Raw genomic sequence first — 18,407 nt, 5'->3', positions numbered from 1 at the left:
TTACATTTTACCAAAGACAAGACTTTTACAGATGATGCGGATTTTTGTCAAATTCAGTCCGTACATTAAAGGGCTGAAGAGCGGTTGGCAAGTGAGAAAGTATAAAGATAAAAAGATGCGCAACATAATGGGTGCTCCGTTCATATCAAATCTGCCTTGTATTATTTCAAAGAAACACCCAAAGGAGAAGTTGAGCAGGGAGGCGAGGTGAGGTGTGCAGGTACTGATGGCTTTCTGTCGGGTCTGTTTAGAACCAGAGAAACAAACTCTCAGGATCCTCATGTACGAGTAAAAGATTATTATTGCAAGACCAAATAATACAATGAAAGTGTACATGAGTCCAAAGATGTTGTTGACTGTCGTGTCAGAACAGCCCAGTTTCACAACAGAATAGTTATCGCAGAACAATCTGTCAATAATGTTCCCACACAGCTGTAAAGATGCACTCAAAGAAATCGTGACTACAATATTAAGAAGAGGGATTAACCATGTTACAGCAATAAGCATGGTAACCTTATTAAATGCCATACGTGTGTTATATTGTAGAGGATAACAAATAGCAAGATATCTGTCATAAGACATGACGGCTAAATTATAAAATTGTACATTTGCATAAGTGTACAAACAGAAGATCTGCAGGAAACAAAGTGGAGCAGAAACAGTGTGAATGTCAGAGAGGATCTGAACCAGAAGGAATGGAAACAACCCTGAACTACCATACAGTTCATTTACAAACAGGCTGCAGAGAAAAAGGTACATAGGTTCATGTAAGCTTCTGTTCATACAGATCACCACAATGAGCAACACATTGGTGCAAAGAATTACAACATAAAAACACATGATAATCATGAACCACAAATATTTAAACATCCCGGTGTCAACATAGGCACCAAAAGTGAAATATGAAACCAGTGTGGAGTTTATCATCATCATCATCATTATCCCTTTGGTTCACGACATAATAATTCAAGTTTGCACATGATAAACTATTTACACTGTTACATCTTCTAGATTTGCTGAATTTAAACTAGTTCAGATGTTAAATGTAGTTTTTTTTCCTGGCCTCACTTCATAAACACACAGTATTCAGCCTGCAAACAGGCTACAAAGACAGATTCTCCAAATGCATCACTTACCTCTTTTAAATTTAATATAATTATACATGACACAACAGTGGCATTGTGTAAATCCTAACATTCATCTGCTGTCTAGTCATGACTGCGTTGGAAGTGAGATGAAGCTCTGCCTCTGCTTCTTTAAACTCTTCAGGTCAGATGATGTGGCGTCATTACCACAGGAGACATCGAGCTCATGTCACCTGCTGACATCATTTTAACAAACAACAAAGGTCAGATAAACCAACCGATGGATGAATTTACATCTCTCCATTGCACCTTATTAACTCTGCTTCCTCCCCGGAGTCTTTGTGACTTCACGTCTCATAGGGTCCATTGGACCTGGAGGTGTCTGATGCCCAGTGCATCTGAGCTGTGAGTCCAGTGACTTCTGGACTTCCTGTATCTTGCTGAGTATATTCTTTAAAGAGGTTTCTCTGCTATATTACTACTGTATCTGCTGTATGTAGTTATACTAGAATGCTAGTCTGTACTGTCTTTCTAATTTGTTGCTTTTTTACACAAGTGTCTGAAAAGGCGACCAAACCAGCTAGGATTTAAGTATTTGCTCTGTAATCCAAATCTACTAGGGACTAAACTTTATTCTACTTTCTACCTTGAGGTAAACAGATCTTTGTCCTTAATCAGTTTGGCAAGAATTTGACATTCTAGCAAACTGAGACTTCACTGGTGCCGACTCATACCAGTATCGATCGACAAGTTGGAGTCAAGACTCGAAGGATAAAGACCTAGGAGTCTTTCGTTGGAGTCAAGACTTGGAGGATAAAGACCTAGGAGTCTTTGGTTGGAGTCAAGACTCAGAGGATGAAGACCTAGGAGTCTTTCGTTGGAGTCAAGACTCGGAGGATAAAGACCTAGGAGTCTTTCCTTGGAGTCAAGACTCGGAGGGTAAAGACCTAGGAGTCTTTGGTTGGAGTCAAGACTCGGAGGATGAAGACCTAGGAGTCTTTCGTTGGAGTCAAGACTCGGAGGATAAAGACCTAGGAGTCTTTCCTTGGAGTCAAGACTCGGAGGGTAAAGACCTAGGAGTCTTTGGTTGGAGTCAAGACTCGGAGGATGAAGACCTAGGAGTCTTTCCTTGGAGTCAAGACTCGGAGGATGAAGACCTAGGAGTCTTTCGTTGGAGTCAAGACTCGGAGGATAAAGACACAGGAGTCTTTCGTGGGAGTCTTCGGTGGTGGCTGAGGGCGGCTGAGTATAAACATTTCTCTGTGATAATGTGTTTTCTTTCCATACCTGTCTGCACATCTACTCGTAGATACTATAGACCACGCACTCGTTCACACATAAAAATCCCTCCTCTCTTATTTATCCCACCCGCTCCACACAGACCCAGCACCTCGTCACAGGGGGCCTCTGGAACTGCCAGTCAGCTAACCGCAAGGCGGACTTCATCTCTGGCTTTGCTATCAAGCAATCGCTGGACTTCCTGGCTCTCACTGAGACTTGGATCACACCAGACAACACATCAACCCTTGCTGCTCTCTCCTCGGCCTTCTCCTTCAGCCACACACCCAGACCCTCTGGTCGGGGTGGTGGTTCAGGTCTACTCATCCCACCCAAATGGAGTTTTCCACTATTCACCCCACTGTCTTTTGAGTTTCATGCAGTGACGGTTACTCATCCGGTTCATCTAATCATTGTTGTTCTCTACCGTCCTCCTGGTTCCTAGCCGTCCACCTATCAAACTTCCCAGAAAATGGACCCCCGCTCATCCTTCTGGGTGACTGTAACATCCAGACTGAGAAGTCATGTGACCTGCTACTCTTACTGTCTTCCTTTGCTCTCTCTCTCAGTCCTTCCCCTCCTACTCACAAAGCTGGACACCACCTTGACTATATGTTCACCAGAAACTGCTCCACATCTAACCTCACTGTAACTCCACTTCATGTCTCTGACCACTTCTTCATCTCGTACTCTCTCCCACTCTTTGGAACTGACAACCCTCCCACAACGGACTCTGGACCTGTCCGTCACAACATCTGCACCCTCTCACCCTCCTCTCTGGCCTCCTCTGTTCTGTCTTCAACCGATTCCTTCTCACTCATGAATCCTAACACTGCCACTGACCCTCTCCTCTCTCCTCTGTCTTTCTCTCTTGATTCTCTCTGTCCTCTTAGGACTTAGCAGGTTGTCTGACTCGGTGCTCAGAGAGCCACTATGCGAGCATCGGAAAGGAAATGGCGAAAATCCAAACACACCAGCGACCTGCTCGCCTATCACTCTCTTCTCTCCTCCTTCTCTGCGTCCATGTCTGCAGCCAAAAATCTGTTCTACCAATCCAGAATCGAATCTTCTTTGTCTAACCCCAAAAAGCTCTTCTCTATTTTTTCCAACCTCCTTGAGCCCCCTGGTCCCCCCCCTCCCTCCACCTTTCTACCAAGCCACTTTGTTGACTACCTCACAAAAAAATAGACGACATACGCTCTTCATTTACTAATCCATCTTCCATAACTACACCGCCAGTAACTTCACCTTCTTCCCCCTTGCTTTCCTCTTTCACCCTCCTGTCTCCCAATCAAGTTCTTACCTTGATAACCTCTGACCCCCCAACCACCTGCCCCCTTGACCCCATCCCGTCTCACATTCTCCAGTCTATTGCTTCGGACCTTCTTCCCTTTCTCACCCATCTTATTAACACCTCCCTCTCAACCGGTTGTTTCCCTAACTCTCTGAAGGAGGCGGAGTCAACCCTCTCCTGAAGAAACCCACTCTCGACCCATCTGAAGTCAACAACTACAGACCTGAAGTCACAACTACAACTACAACCTGTCTCTCTCCTCCCCTTCCTTTCCAGAGCTATCTTTAACCAAGTCTCCTCCTTTCTCCACCATAACAACCTTCTAGACCCCCACCAGTCTGGATTCAAGGCCACCCAACATAAACTGCCCTCCTTGCTGTCTCTGAGCAGCTTCACACTGCTAGAGCAGCCTCTCTCTCCTCTGTCCTTATCCTTCTAGACCTTTCCGCTGCCTTTGACACAGTGAACCACCAGATCCTTATTTCCTCCCTCCAGGACCTGGTATCTGAGGCACCGCACTCTCACTCTTCTCATCCTACCTCACCGACCGCACTTACCGGGTAACCTGGAGAGGATCTGTGTCTGAGCCTTGTCCTCTGACTACTGGGGTCCCTCAGGGCTCAGTCCTGGGTCCTCTTCTCTTCTCTCTGTACACCAACTCTCTTGGCTCTGTCATTCGCTCGCATGGCTTCACCTACCACAGCTATGCTGACAACACCCAACTGATCCTCTCGTTTTCCCCAATCTGAAATACAGGTAGCAGCACGAATCTCTGCCTGTCTGACCGACATCTCTCAGTGGATGTCTGACTGACATCTCAGTGGATGTCTGACCGACATCTCTCAGTGGATGTCCGCAAACCACCTAAAAATTAACCCGGACAAGACTGAACTTCTCTTCCTTCCAGGAAAAGGCTCTCCCACCCACGACTTAACTATTAACTTCAACAACTCAGTGCTGGTTCCGACTCCGACTGCCAGGAACCTCGGTGTGACACTCGACAGTCAACTCTCCCTGACTGCCAACATTACTGCAAAAACACGCTCCTGTAGGTACATGCTGTACAACATCAGGAGAATACGTTCTCTTCTCACTCAGAAGGCGGCACAGGTTCTGGTCCAGGCTCTGGTCCAGGCTCTGGTCATCTCACGGCTAGACTATTGCAACTCCCTCCTGGCAGGTTTACCTGCTAATGCCATTCGACCGCTACAGCTCATTTCAATTCAATTCAGTTTATTTTGTATAGCCCAATATCACAAACTCCCCTCAGAGGGCTTTACAATCTGTACACATACGACATCCCTGACCTTTGACCTCACATCGGATCAGGAAAAACTCCCCAAAAATAACCTTTCACAGGGAAAAAAGGGAAGAACCCTTCAGGAGAGCAACAGAGGAGGATCCCTCTCCCCGGATGGACAGATGAATAGATGTCATGTGACCAGATGAACAGAGTTACAGAGTTACATAAACACATTACATGAATATGACAATGTATGAATGGAACTCCAATCCATTAAACAAAAGGAAGTAGAGAGGAGGGGGGGCGGGGCATCAGCAGGGCCAATGGGAGGCCGGCTCACCAGCATCAGACACCTCCAGGTCCAATGGACCCTATGAGACGTGAAGTCACAACGACTCCGGGGAGGAAGCAGAGTTAATAAGGTGCAATGGAGAGATGTCAATTCATCCATAAGGAGAGAGAGTAGAGGAGATAGGTGCTCAGTGTATCCTAAAACATCCCCCAGCAGCCTATAAGCCTATAGCAGCATATCAAGGGGCTGGACCAGGGCAAACCTGATTCAGCCCTAACTATAAGGACTATTAAAGAGGAAAGTCTTAAATCTGTTCTTGAATGAGGTGACTGTGTCTGCCTCCAGGACTGAAAGTGGAAGCTGGTTCCATAAAAGAGGAGCTTGATAACTGAAGGCTCTGGCTCTCTTCTGACCACTGAGATTGTTTGATGGTAATCGTTTCTATTCCTAGTCTGACATGACATGAATGAGGTGGGACTGGTGTTGATAAGCCCTTCCTTCCCATGCAGAGGTATAAACAGCAGATATCCAAGCAGCATTGGCAGTCCGCTAATCTGCCGGTTTCAAACATTTATTTGTGTAGAATGAATGCTTTTGTGTCAACTAAGAAGTCTATTTTAAATGTAGTTGTGTATTAATTGAGGCTGGGAAGTAAATTGTAAGTATTGCTGCTTATGAGTTCTTCTTTGGTCTTTGCTTGACCATTATCAACTAAAACCGTGACACTGTGTTTTCAGCTATGAATACAGTGTTATTTAGAACACTGATTTTGATTAAATCAAATGATGCAGTTTTATAATTGAGAAGTGAAACTTGTTACCATTAGTTCTGTCATCTAAAACTAGAATGAAGGTAAATTCAACTTTATCTTACTTCATTCTTGGAGCTTATGAGCACGTTGGAAATTTGAAGTACTTGTATTTTATGTTAACTGCAATGTTATACATTGTTATAGTTATTGTCAACATATCTCTTATAGTGGTGATCTGTATGAACAGAAGCTTACATGAACCTATGTACCTTTTTCTCTGCAGCCTGTTTGTAAATGAACTGTATGGTAGTTCAGGGTTGTTTCCATTCCTTCTGGTTCAGATCCTCTCTGACATTCACACTGTTTCTGCTCCACTTTGTTTCCTGCAGATCTTCTGTTTGTACACTTATGGAGGTGTAGAATTGTTAAATTTAGCCGTGATGTCTTATGACAGATTTCTTGCTATCTGTTATCCTCTACAATATAACACACTTATGACTTTTAACAAAGCGGTTATCTTTATTGCTGTAATATGGTTTTATTCTTTTGTAAAATTCTTAATTACTTTATCCTTAAACATCCGTTTGACATTTTGTGGAAGCATCATAAACAGTCTAATTTGCAGTAACTACCTTGTTGTTAAGTTGGCGTGTTCTGACACTCAAGTGAATAACATTTATGGACTTTTTGGTATTGTTCTCACCATTTTAGTTCCTCTGCTTCCAATCCTTTTCTCGTACATGAGGATCCTTAAGATTTGTTTCTGTGGTTCTAAACAGACCAGACAGAGAGCAGTCAGTACCTGCACACCTCACCTCGCTTCCCTGCTCAACTTCTCCTTTGGCTGCTTCTTTGAAATCATTCAGAGTAGATTTGATATGACCAATGTACCCAGACTGCTGCGAATCATCCTCTCACTGTATTTTCTCATCATTCAGCCACTTTTGAATCCCATCATGTTTGGATTGCAAATGTTAATCCAAACATTCTGATTATGATTATCAACATCCACATGAATATTAAAAGCTCCTACAATAATAACCTTATCAGTTTTAAGGACTAAACTTGATAAACACTCAGAAAATTCAGATATAAATTCTGAATATGGACCTGGTGGCCGGTACAGTATAACAAATAGGATTGGCTGTAATGTTTTCCAGGTTGGAAGTGAAAGACTAAGAACAAGGCTTTCAAATGAGTTGTAGTTTAGTTTAGGTTTAGGATTAATTAATAGGCTTGAGTCAAAGATGGCTGCTACTCCACCTCCTCGGCCGGTGCCTCGAGGAATGTGAGTATTAATATGACTTGGAGGAGGCTCAGCCCGAAAGAACAACATGGAGCAGCTGTCACCCTGTGGACCCACCACCCGCAGGGAGAATTATCGGGGTCGGGTGCTATGTAGACCGGGCGGCGGGCCAGGCGGGAGACCTGGGCGGGCCGATCGCCGGCAGCATAGACTAGCTCTAGGGACGTGGAACGTCACCTCACTAGCGGGGAAAGAGCCGGAGCTGGTGCAGGAGGTGGAGCGGTACCAGCTAGATATAGTTGGGCTCACCTCCACGCACAGCATGGGCTCTGGAACCAAGCTCCTGGAGAAGGGTTGGACTTTGTCCTTTTCTGGAGTTGCCCAGGGTGAGAGGCGCCGGGCGGGAGTGGGGATACTCACGAGCCCCCGGCTGAGCGCCGCTGTGTTGGAGTTTTCCCCGGGGAACGAGAGGGTCGCCTCCCTGCGCCTACGGGTTGCGGGGAGTAAGGCTCTGACTGTTGTTTGTGCTTATGCACCGAACAGCATTTCGGAGTATCCGGCCTTCTTGGAGTCGGTGGGAGGGGTCCTGGAAAGGGCGCCGCCTGCCGACTCCATAGTTCTCCTGGGAGACTTCAACGCTCACGTGGGCAATGACAGAGAAACCTGGCGGGGCGTGATTGGGAGGAACGGCTTGCCCGATCTGAACCCGAATGGTGTTTTGTTGTTGGACTTCTGTGCTAGCCACAGTTTGTCCATAACAAACACCATGTTCGAACATAAGGTGGCTCATAAGTGTACCTGGTACCAGAACACCTTAGGCCGGAGATCAATGATCGACTTTGTAATCGTATCATCTGATCTGCGGCCGTATGTCTTGGACACTCGGGTGAAGAGAGGAGCAGAGCTGTCAACTGATCACCACCTGGTGGTGAGTTGGATCAGATGGCGGGGGACTCGGCTAGAGAGACCTGGCAAGCCCAAATGTGTAGTGAGGGTGAACTGGGAACGTCTGGCAGAGGATCCTGTCCGGGAGGTCTTCAACTCCCACCTCCGGAAGAACTTCTCACAAATCCCGAGGGAGGCTGGGGACATGGAATCCGAGTGGACCTTGTTCAAAGCCTCTGTTGTGGACGCGGCTGCTCGGGGCTGTGGCCGGAAGGTCATCGGTGCCTGTCGTGGCGGCAACCCTAGAACCCGGTGGTGGACACCGGGGGTGAGGGTAGCCGTCAAACTGAAGAAGGAGGCCTTTCGGGCCTGGCTGGCCCAGGGGTCTCCTGAAGCAGCTGACGGGTACCGGCGGGCCAAAAGGGCTGCAGCGACGATGGTCGCGGAGGCTAAAACTCGGGCATGGGAGGAGTTCGGGGAGGCCATGGAGAAGGACTTTCGGTTGGCCTCAAGGAAGTTCTGGCAAACCATCCGACGGCTCAGGAAGGGAAAGCAGGGTCTACCCCAGGCTGTTCTCAGCAGGGGGGGGAAACTGCTGACCCGGATTGCGGACATCGTCGGGCGGTGGAAAGAGCACTTTGAGGAACTCCTAAACCCGGCCAACATGTCCCCCGGAGAGGGGGCAGCGCCGGAAGACTTTGGGGTGGATTCACCCATATCCCTGGCAGAGGTCGCTAAGGTAGTCAAAAAGCTCCTTGGTGGCAAGGCGCCAGGGGTGGATGAGATCCGCCCTGAGATGCTGAAAGCGCTGGACATTGTTGGGCTGTCTTGGTTGACACGCCTTTTCAGTGTCGCATGGGGGTCGGGAACAGTGCCCATGGACTGGCAGACCGGGGTGGTGGTTCCCATCTTCAAGAAGGGGGACCGGAGAGTGTGCTCGAACTATCGTGGTATCACACTGCTCAGCCTCCCGGGAAAAGCTTATGCCAGGGTGCTGGAGAGGAGGCTCCGACCGCTTGTCGAACCTCAGATTCAGGACGAACAGTGCGGATTCCGTCCCGGTCGTGGAACAGTGGACCAGCTCTTTACCCTCGCAAGATTACTGGAGGGGTCCTGGGAGTTTGCCCAACCAGTTTACATGTGCTTTGTAGACCTGGAGAAGGCTTTCGACCGGGTCCCTCGGGGGTTTTTGTGGGGGGTGCTGCGGGAGTATGGGGTGCCGGACCCGTTGGCACGGGCCATCCGGTCTCTGTATGCCTGCAGTAGGAGCTGTGTTCGTCTCCTCGGTAGTAAGTCAGACACGTTCCCGGTGGGTGTTGGCCTCCGCCAGGGCTGCCCTTTATCACCGGTCCTGTTCGTGACCTTCATGGACAGGATATCTAGGCGCAGCCAGGGGGCCGAGAGGATCCGGTTCGGGAGTCTCGGGATCGCCTCTCTGCTGTTTGCGGATGATGTGGTCCTGTTTGCCTCCTCGGACCGTGACCTCCAGCATTCACTGGGGCGTTTTGCAGCCGAGTGCGAAGCGGCAGGGATGAGAGTTAGCACCTCCAAATCTGAGGCCATGGTGCTCTGCCGGAAACCGGCGGATTGCTCCCTCCAGGTGGGGACAAACTGCCTACCCCAAGCGAAGGAGTTCAAGTATCTCGGGGTCTTGTTCACGAGTGAGGGTAAGGTGGAGCGGGAGATCGATAGGTGGATCGGTGCGGCTGCAGCAGTAAAACAGGCGCTGTACCGGTCCGTCTTAGTGAAGAGGGAGCTGAGCCGGAAGGCAAAGCTCTCCATTTACTGGTCGGTCTACGTTCCAACCCTCACCTATGGTCACGAACTCTGGGTCGTGACCGAAAGAACGAGATCTCGGATACAAGCGGCCGAAATGAGCTTCCTCCGTAGGGTGGCCGGGCTCAGCCTTAGAGATAGGGTAAGGAGCTCGGACATCATGGGGGAGCTTGGAGTCGAGTCGCTGCTCCTTCGTGTCGAAAGGAGTCAGCTGAGGTGGTTCGGGCATCTAGTTAGGATGCCTCCTGGACGCCTCCCATTAGAGGTTTTCCGGGCACGTCCAACTGGTAGGAGGCCCCGGGGAAGACCGAGGACACGCTGGAGGGATTATATCTCCCGGCTGGCCTTGGAACGCCTCGGGATCCCCCAGAATGAGCTGGAAAGTGCTGCGGGTGAGAGGGAAGCCTGGGTCGGCCTGCTGAACCTGCTGCCACCGCGACCCGACCCCGGATAAGCGGGTGATAATGGATGGATGGATGGATGGAGTTGATTCATTTAGTCTGACATATTCTTCATTGCTCAGCCAGGTTTCAGTAAGACACAATAAATCAATGTGATCGTCTGATATTAAATCATTTACTAATACAGCTTTAGATGACAGAGATCTAATATTTAGGAGTCCACATTTAATTATCCTGTTTTGTTGCACTGTTGCAGTAGTGATGTTAACCTGTATGAGGTTATTTTGGATGACTCCTCTTCTGGTTACTTTTGATTTAATTAATTTAAGTGGCCGTGGGACAGACACAGTCTCTATAGAGTTAAGGTTAAGGGTGCGTAACTATATATATATATATATATGCCGGGGAAGAGCTAACAGCACCTACCGCTAGCTGGTCCGCACCGGCTATGGGAGGGGGTGGGCTAACTAACGTAACTAACGTCTGAGCTTCGATGGTGCGGAGCCGTGCATCTAACCCACTTATATTGTAACTGAGCGTCTCATGGATAACAGTACTACTACCTCTGGTGTCTTCAATTGATAACTTATGCGGGCCGACGGGTGCAAAACTGAAAGTTGGCCACGGCCCCATGGTTAAGAATCACTGGAGTAGAGGATGGACTCACTGATGGAGGAGTAGAAGATGGACTCAGTGATGGAGGAGTAGAGGAAGGACTCACTGATGGAGGAGTAGAGGATGGACTCACTGATGTAGGAGTAGAAGATGGACTCAGTGATGGAGGAGTAGAGGATGGACTCACTGATGGAGGAGTAGAAGATGGACTCACTGATGGAGGAGTAGAAGATGGACTCACTGATGGAGGAGTAGAAGATGGACTCACTGATGGAGGAGTAGGGGATGGACTCACTGATGGAGGAGTAGAGGAAGGACTCACTGATGGAGGAGTAGAGGATGGACTCACTGATGGAGGAGTAGAGGATGGACTCACTGATGGAGGAGTAGAGGATGGACTCACTGATGGAGGAGTAGAAGATGGACTCACTGATGGAGGAGTAGAGGATGGACTCACTGATGGAGGAGTAGAGGAAGGACTCACTGATGGAGGAGTAGAGGATGGACTCACTGATGGAGGAGTAGAAGATGGACTCAGTGATGGAGGAGTAGAGGAAGGACTCACTGATGGAGGAGTAGAGGATGGACTCACTGATGTAGGAGTAGAAGATGGACTCAGTGATGGAGGAGTAGAGGATGGACTCACTGATGGAGGAGTAGAAGATGGACTCACTGATGGAGGAGTAGAAGATGGACTCACTGATGGAGGAGTAGAAGATGGACTCACTGATGGAGGAGTAGAGGATGAACTCACTGATGGAGGAGTAGAGGAAGGACTCACTGATGGAGGAGTAGAGGATGGACTCACTGATGGAGGAGTAGAGGATGGACTCACTGATGGAGGAGTAGAGGATGGACTCACTGATGGAGGAGTAGAGAAAGGACTCACTGATGGAGGAGTAGAGGATGGACTCACTGATGGAGGAGTAGAAGATGGACTCACTGATGGAGGAGTAGAGGAAGGACTCAGTGATGGAGGAGCAGAGGAAGGACTCACTGATGGAGGAGTAGAGGAAGGACTCACTGATGGAGGAGTAGAGGAAGGACTCAGTGATGGAGGAGTAGAAGAAGGACTCAGTGATGGAGGAGTAGAGGAAGGACTCAGTGATGGAGGAGTAGAGGATGGACTCACTGATGGAGGAGCAGAGAAAGGACTCAGTGATGGAGGAGTAGAAGAAGGACTCAGTGATGGAGGAGTAGAGGAAGGACTCACTGATGGAGGAGCAGAGGATGGACTCACTGATGGAGGAGTAGAGGATGGACTCACTGATGGAGGAGCAGAGGAAGGACTCACTGATGGAGGAGTAGAGTGCTTGGTCCTATGTGGAATGTAGACGAACTGCAGGGGGTCCAGGAGTGGGTCGGTGAACGTGGCATGTCTCCAGGGAGGTGTTGGAGATGTCTGAACATCGGAGACAGCTGGTCAGCACAATGCTTCAAGGTGGAGGGAGAAACAGAGTCTGGGCCAGCTGCCATGCTTCTGATCGGATAAAATGTTTGAAATGAAGGTAAAATGCCAAATTCTCGGCACAGGAAGATTTCTTTTTTTAAGCACAAAATGTGCACATAGTGGTCCCAGTCGTGATTTGCATTTTGGTGGTGATTCTGGTTAGTTTTTATATTTGGAATGTTTTTCCCCTATAATATAACATGCCCTGTTTTTTATCTGCCCATGATATGTGCCATGCCAATTTATCCCTTTCTATTGGCTTATGACTTTAAAATTCTTCATAAAATGCTATCTAATGTAAATAATTATGCGTATAGTATTCTAAATATCTTAAGTATATTTTAAGTATGTTTAATGTTTTATAGACATGGGTGTAATAGAAAGTGTCACCAGAACAACTTGTATTTCGTTTATGTTTATTGGACTATTTGTGCAACATCTTCAATTCAAACTGCTTCATATACTAGTGTAAGAGAAAACAATATATCAAATAAACACAAATGCAAAATAAAAAGGCAACATAAGGCTTCAAAGACTTCTTTACATATGGAAAGATTATGTTATTGTCTGACTGGTCGAGCTGTCTACAATGTGCGACACATTTACTTGTCAGGAACTGGAAGAGTCCCTTTATTCAAAAAGCTGTTCAGGACAGGACTTTATTCAGAGTGTATTTCTAATACTACCACTGAGAAAGCAACAACCCCACAATTTCTACAATTGTAAAAATTGTTTTAAGGCACAATTCATCTTGTATCTCCAGATGCATCCTTTTTGCAAAGTCAAAAAATTACAAACTTGACAATTTGCCACTCAAAGATTCAAACTTTTGTTCCCATATTATTGTTTAGTCCTCAGATTACATAGGCCGACATGTTAATCACAAGGCATTTTCACATTATTGAAGCTGGAGAAATGAACTACATGGCTTTCAACAGTACTTTACATTTTACCAAAGACAAGACTTTTACAGATGATGCGGATTTTTGTCAAATTCAGTCCGTACATTAAAGGGCTGAAGAGCGGTTGGCAAGTGAGAAAGTATAAAGATAAAAAGATGCGCAACATAATGGGTGCTCCGTTCATATCAAATCTGCCTTGTATTATTTCAAAGAAACACCCAAAGGAGAAGTTGAGCAGGGAGGCGAGGTGAGGTGTGCAGGTACTGATGGCTTTCTGTCGGGTCTGTTTAGAACCAGAGAAACAAACTCTCAGGATTCTCATGTACGAGTAAAAGATTATTATTGCAAGACCAAATAATACAATGAAAGTGTGCATGAGTCCATAGATGTTGTTGACTGTCGTGTCAGAACAGCCCAGTTTCACAACAGAATAGTTATCGCAGAACAATCTGTCAATAATGTTCCCACACAGCTGTAAAGATGCACTCAAAGAAATCGTGACTACAATATTAAGAAGAGGGATTAACCATGTTACAGCAATAAGCATGGTAACCTTATTAAATGCCATACGTGTGCTATATTGTAGAGGATAACAAATAGCAAGATATCTGTCATAAGACATGACGGCTAAATTATAAAATTGTACATTTGCATAAGTGTACAAACAGAAGATCTGCAGGAAACAAAGTGGAGCAGAAACAGTGTGAATGTCAGAGAGGATCTGAACCAGAAGGAATGGAAACAACCCTGAACTACCATACAGTTCATTTACAAACAGGCTGCAGAGAAAAAGGTACATAGGTTCATGTAAGCTTCTGTTCATACAGATCACCACAATGAGCAACACATTGGTGCAAAGAATTACAACATAAAAACACATGATAATCATGAACCACAAATATTTAAACATCCCGGTGTCAACATAGGCACCAAAAGTGAAATATGAAACCAGTGTGGAGTTTATCATCATCATCATCATTATCCCTTTGGTTCACGACATAATAATTCAAGTTTGCACATGATAAACTATTTACACTGTTACATCTTCTAGATTTGCTGAATTTAAACTAGTTCAGATGTTAAATGTAGTTTTTTTTCCTGGCCTCACTTCATAAACACACAGTATTCAGCCTGCAAACAGGCTACAAAGACAGATTCTCCAAATGCATCACTTACCTCTTTTAAATTTAATATAATTATACATGACACAACAGTGGCATTGTGTAAATCCTAACATTCATCTGCTGTCTAGTCATGACTGCGTTGGAAGTGAGATGAAGCTCTGCCTCTGCTTCTTTAAACTCTTCAGGTCAGATGATGTGGCGTCATTACCACAGGAGACATCGAGCTCATGTCACCTGCTGACATCATTTTAACAAACAACAAAGGTCAGATAAACCAACCGATGGATGAATTTACATCTCTCCATTGCACCTTATTAACTCTGCTTCCTCCCCGGAGTCTTTGTGACTTCACGTCTCATAGGGTCCATTGGACCTGGAGGTGTCTGATGCCCAGTGCATCTGAGCTGTGAGTCCAGTGACTTCTGGACTTCCTGTATCTTGCTGAGTATATTCTTTAAAGAGGTTTCTCTGCTATATTACTATTGTATCTGCTGTATTTGGGTATACTAGAATGCTAGTCTGTACTGTCTTTCTAATTTGTTGCTTTTTTACACGAGTGTCTGAAAAGGCGACCAAACCAGCTAGGATTTAAGTATTTGCTCTGTAATCCAAATCTACTAGGGACTAAACTTTATTCTACTTTCTACCTTGAGGTAAACAGATCTTTGTCCTTAATCAGTTTGGCAAGAATTTGACATTCTAGGAAACTGAGACTTCACTGGTGCCGACTCATACCAGTATCGATCGACAAGTTGGAGTCAAGACTCGAAGGATAAAGACCTAGGAGTCTTTCGTTGGAGTCAAGACTCGAAGGATAAAGACCAGGAGTCTTTCGTTGGAGTCAAGACTCGGAGGATAAAGACCTAGGAGTCTTTCGTTGGAGTCAAGACTCAGAGGATAAAGACCTAGGAGTCTTTCGTTGGAGTCAAGACTCGGAGGATAAAGACCTAGGAGTCTTTCGTTGGAGTCAAGACTTGGAGGATAAAGACCTAGGAGTCTTTGGTTGGAGTCAAGACTCGGAGGATGAAGACCTAGGAGTCTTTCGTTGGAGTCAAGACTCGGAGGATAAAGACCTAGGAGTCTTTCCTTGGAGTCAAGACTCGGAGGATAAAGACCTAGGAGTCTTTGGTTGGAGTCAAGACTCGGAGGATGAAGACCTAGGAGTCTTTCCTTGGAGTCAAGACTCGGAGGATGAAGACCTAGGAGTCTTTCGTTGGAGTCAAGACTCGGAGGATAAAGACACAGGAGTATTTCGTTGGAGTCTTCGGTGGTGGCTGAGGGCGGCTGAGTATAAACATTTCTCTGTGATAATGTGTTTTCTTTCCATACCTGTCTGCACATCTACTCGTAGATACTATAGACCACGCACTCGTTCACACATAAAAATCCCTCCTCTCTTATTCATCCCCCCCGCTCCACACAGACCCAGCACCTCGTCACAGGGGGCCTCTGGAACTGCCAGTCAGCCAACCGCAAGGCGGACTTCATTTCTGGCTTTGCTATCAAGCAATCGCTGGACTTCTTGGCTCTCACTGAGACTTGGATCACACCAGACAACACATCAACCCTTGCTGCTCTCTCCTCGGCCTTCTCCTTCAGCCACACACCCAGACCCTCTGGTCGGGGTGGTGGTTCAGGTCTACTCATCTCACCCAAATGGAGTTTTCCACTATTTACCCCACTGTCTTTTGAGTTTCATGCAGTGACGGTTACTCATCCGGTTCATCTAATCATTGTCGTTCTCTACCGTCCTCCTGGCTCCTTTGGAGAATTCTTGGAAGAACTAGCCGTCCACCTATCAAACTTCCCAGAAAATGCCCCCCCGCTCATCCTTCTGGGTGACTTCAACATCCAGACAGAGAAGTCATGTGACCTGCTACTCTTACTGTCTTCCTTTGCTCTCTCTCTCAGTCCTTCCCCTCCTACTCACAAAGCTGGACACCACCTTGACTATATGTTCACCAGAAACTGCTCCACATCTAACCTCACTGTAACTCCACTTCCTGTCTCTGACCACTTCTTCATCTCGTACTCTCTCCCACTCTTTGGAACTGACAACCCTCCCACAACGGACTCTGGACCTGTCCGTCACAACATCTGCACCCTCTCACCCTCCTCTCTGGCCTCCTCTGTTCTGTCTTCAACCGATTCCTTCTCACTCATGCATCCTAACTCTGCCACTGACCCTCTCCTCTCTCCTCTGTCTTTCTCTCTTGATTCTCTCTGTCCTCTTAGGACCCAGCAGGTTGTCTGACTCGGTGCTCAGAGAGCCACTATGCGAGCATCGGAAAGGAAATGGCGAAAATCCAAACACACCAGTGACCTGCTCTCCTATCACTCTCTTCTCTCCTCCTTCTCTGCGTCCATCTCTGCAGCCAAAAGCCTGTTCTACCAATCCAGAATCGAATCCTCTTTGTCTAACCCCAAAAAGCTCTTCTCTATTTTTTCCAACCTCCTTGAGCCCCCTGGTCCCCCCCCTCCCTCCACCCTTCTACCAAGCCACTTTGTTGACTACCTCACAAAAAAATAGACGACATACGCTCTTCATTTACTAGTCCATCTTCCATAACTACACCGCCAGTAACTTCATCTTCTTCCCCCTTGCTTTCCTCTTTCACCCTCCTGTCTCCCAATCAAGTTCTTACCTTGGTAACCTCTGACCCCCCAACCACCTGCCCCCTTGACCCCATCCCGTCTCACATTCTCCAGTCTATTGCTTCGGACCTTCTTCCCTTTCTCACCCATCTTATTAACACCTCCCTCTCAACCGGCTGTTTCCCCAACTCTCTGAAGGAGGCAAGAGTCAACCCTCTCCTGAAGAAACCCACTCTCGACCCATCTGAAGTCACAACTACAACTACAACCTGTCTCTCTCCTCCCCTTCCTTTCCAGAGCTATCTTTAACCAAGTCTCCTCCTTTCTCCACCATAACAACCTTCTAGACCCCCACCAGTCTGGATTCAAGGCCACCCAACATAAACTGCCCTCCTTGCTGTCTCTGAGTAGCTTCACACTGCTAGAGCAGCCTCTCTCTCCTCTGTCCTTATCCTTCTAGACCTTTCCGCTGCCTTTGACACAGTGAACCACCAGATCCTCATGTCCTCCCTCCAGGACCTGGTATCTGAGGCACCGCACTCTCACTCTTCTCATCCTACCTCACCGACCGCACTTACCGGGTAACCTGGAGAGGATCTGTGTCTGAGCCTTGTCCTCTGACTACTGGGGTCCCTCAGGGCTCAGTCCTGGGTCCTCTTCTCTTCTCTCTGTACACCAACTCTCTTGGCTCTGTCATTCGCTCGCATGGCTTCACCTACCACAGCTATGCTGACAACACCCAACTGATCCTCTCGTTTTCCCCAATCTGAAATACAGGTAGCAGCACGAATCTCTGCCTGTCTGACCGACATCTCTCAGTGGATGTCCGCAAACCACCTAAAAATTAACCCGGACAAGACTGAACTTCTCTTCCTTCCAGGAAAAGGCTCTCCCACCCATGACTTGACTATTAACTTCAACAACTCAGTGCTGGCTCCGACTCCGACTGCCAGGAACCTCGGTGTGACACCTGTCAGTCAACTCTCCCTGACTGCCAACATTACCACAACAACACGCTCCTGTAGGTACATGCTGTACAACATCAGGAGAATACGATCTCTTCTCACTCAGAAGGCGGCACAGGTTCTGGTCCAGGCTCTGGTCATCTCACGGCTAGACTATTGCAACTCCCTCCTGGCAGGTTTACCTGCTAATGCCATTCGACCGCTACAGCTCATTTCAATTCAATTCAGTTTATTTTGTATGGCCCAATATCACAAATTACAAATTTGCCTCAGAGGGCTTTACAATCTGTACACATACGACATCCCTGACCTTTGACCTCACATCGGATCAGGAAAAACTCCCCAAAAATAACCTTTCACAGGGAAAAAAGGGAAGAACCCTTCAGGAGAGCAACAGAGGAGGATCCCTCTCCCCGGATGGACAGAAGCATGGACAGGGCATGTTGGAGCGTCCGTTTTCAACATAGGTAGTGGCGTAACTTGCGTCAATGATGGTTAAGTATCT

The 18,407-nt window shown here is 47.1% G+C and overlaps 3 protein-coding genes across 3 annotated transcripts; 1 reads left to right on the top strand and 2 right to left on the bottom strand.

The window, feature by feature from the left end:
• LOC117741892 (olfactory receptor 10J4-like) lies at window positions 1-933 on the bottom strand. Its single transcript, XM_034549147.1, has one exon. It carries the CDS (start codon window positions 931-933, stop codon window positions 1-3), a length of 933 nt encoding a protein of 310 aa, XP_034405038.1.
• A 5,105-nt stretch (window positions 934-6,038) lies between these two features.
• Window positions 6,039-6,935, top strand: LOC117741846 (olfactory receptor 10A6-like). Its single transcript, XM_034549078.1, has one exon. It carries the CDS (start codon window positions 6,039-6,041, stop codon window positions 6,933-6,935), a length of 897 nt encoding a protein of 298 aa, XP_034404969.1.
• Window positions 6,936-13,258: 6,323 nt separating this feature from the next.
• LOC117741879 (olfactory receptor 10J4-like) lies at window positions 13,259-14,191 on the bottom strand. The gene has a single exon (XM_034549126.1). The coding sequence runs from the start codon at window positions 14,189-14,191 to the stop codon at window positions 13,259-13,261; it is 933 nt and encodes a 310-aa protein (XP_034405017.1).
• Between the last annotated feature and the right edge of the window lie 4,216 nt (window positions 14,192-18,407).

Source organism: Cyclopterus lumpus, chromosome 13, assembly GCF_009769545.1.
Source record: "Cyclopterus lumpus isolate fCycLum1 chromosome 13, fCycLum1.pri, whole genome shotgun sequence".
Lineage (NCBI taxonomy): Eukaryota > Metazoa > Chordata > Actinopteri > Perciformes > Cyclopteridae > Cyclopterus > Cyclopterus lumpus.
Note: the sequence above shows the minus strand (reverse complement) of the source record. Positions and strands in the feature narration are given on the sequence as shown.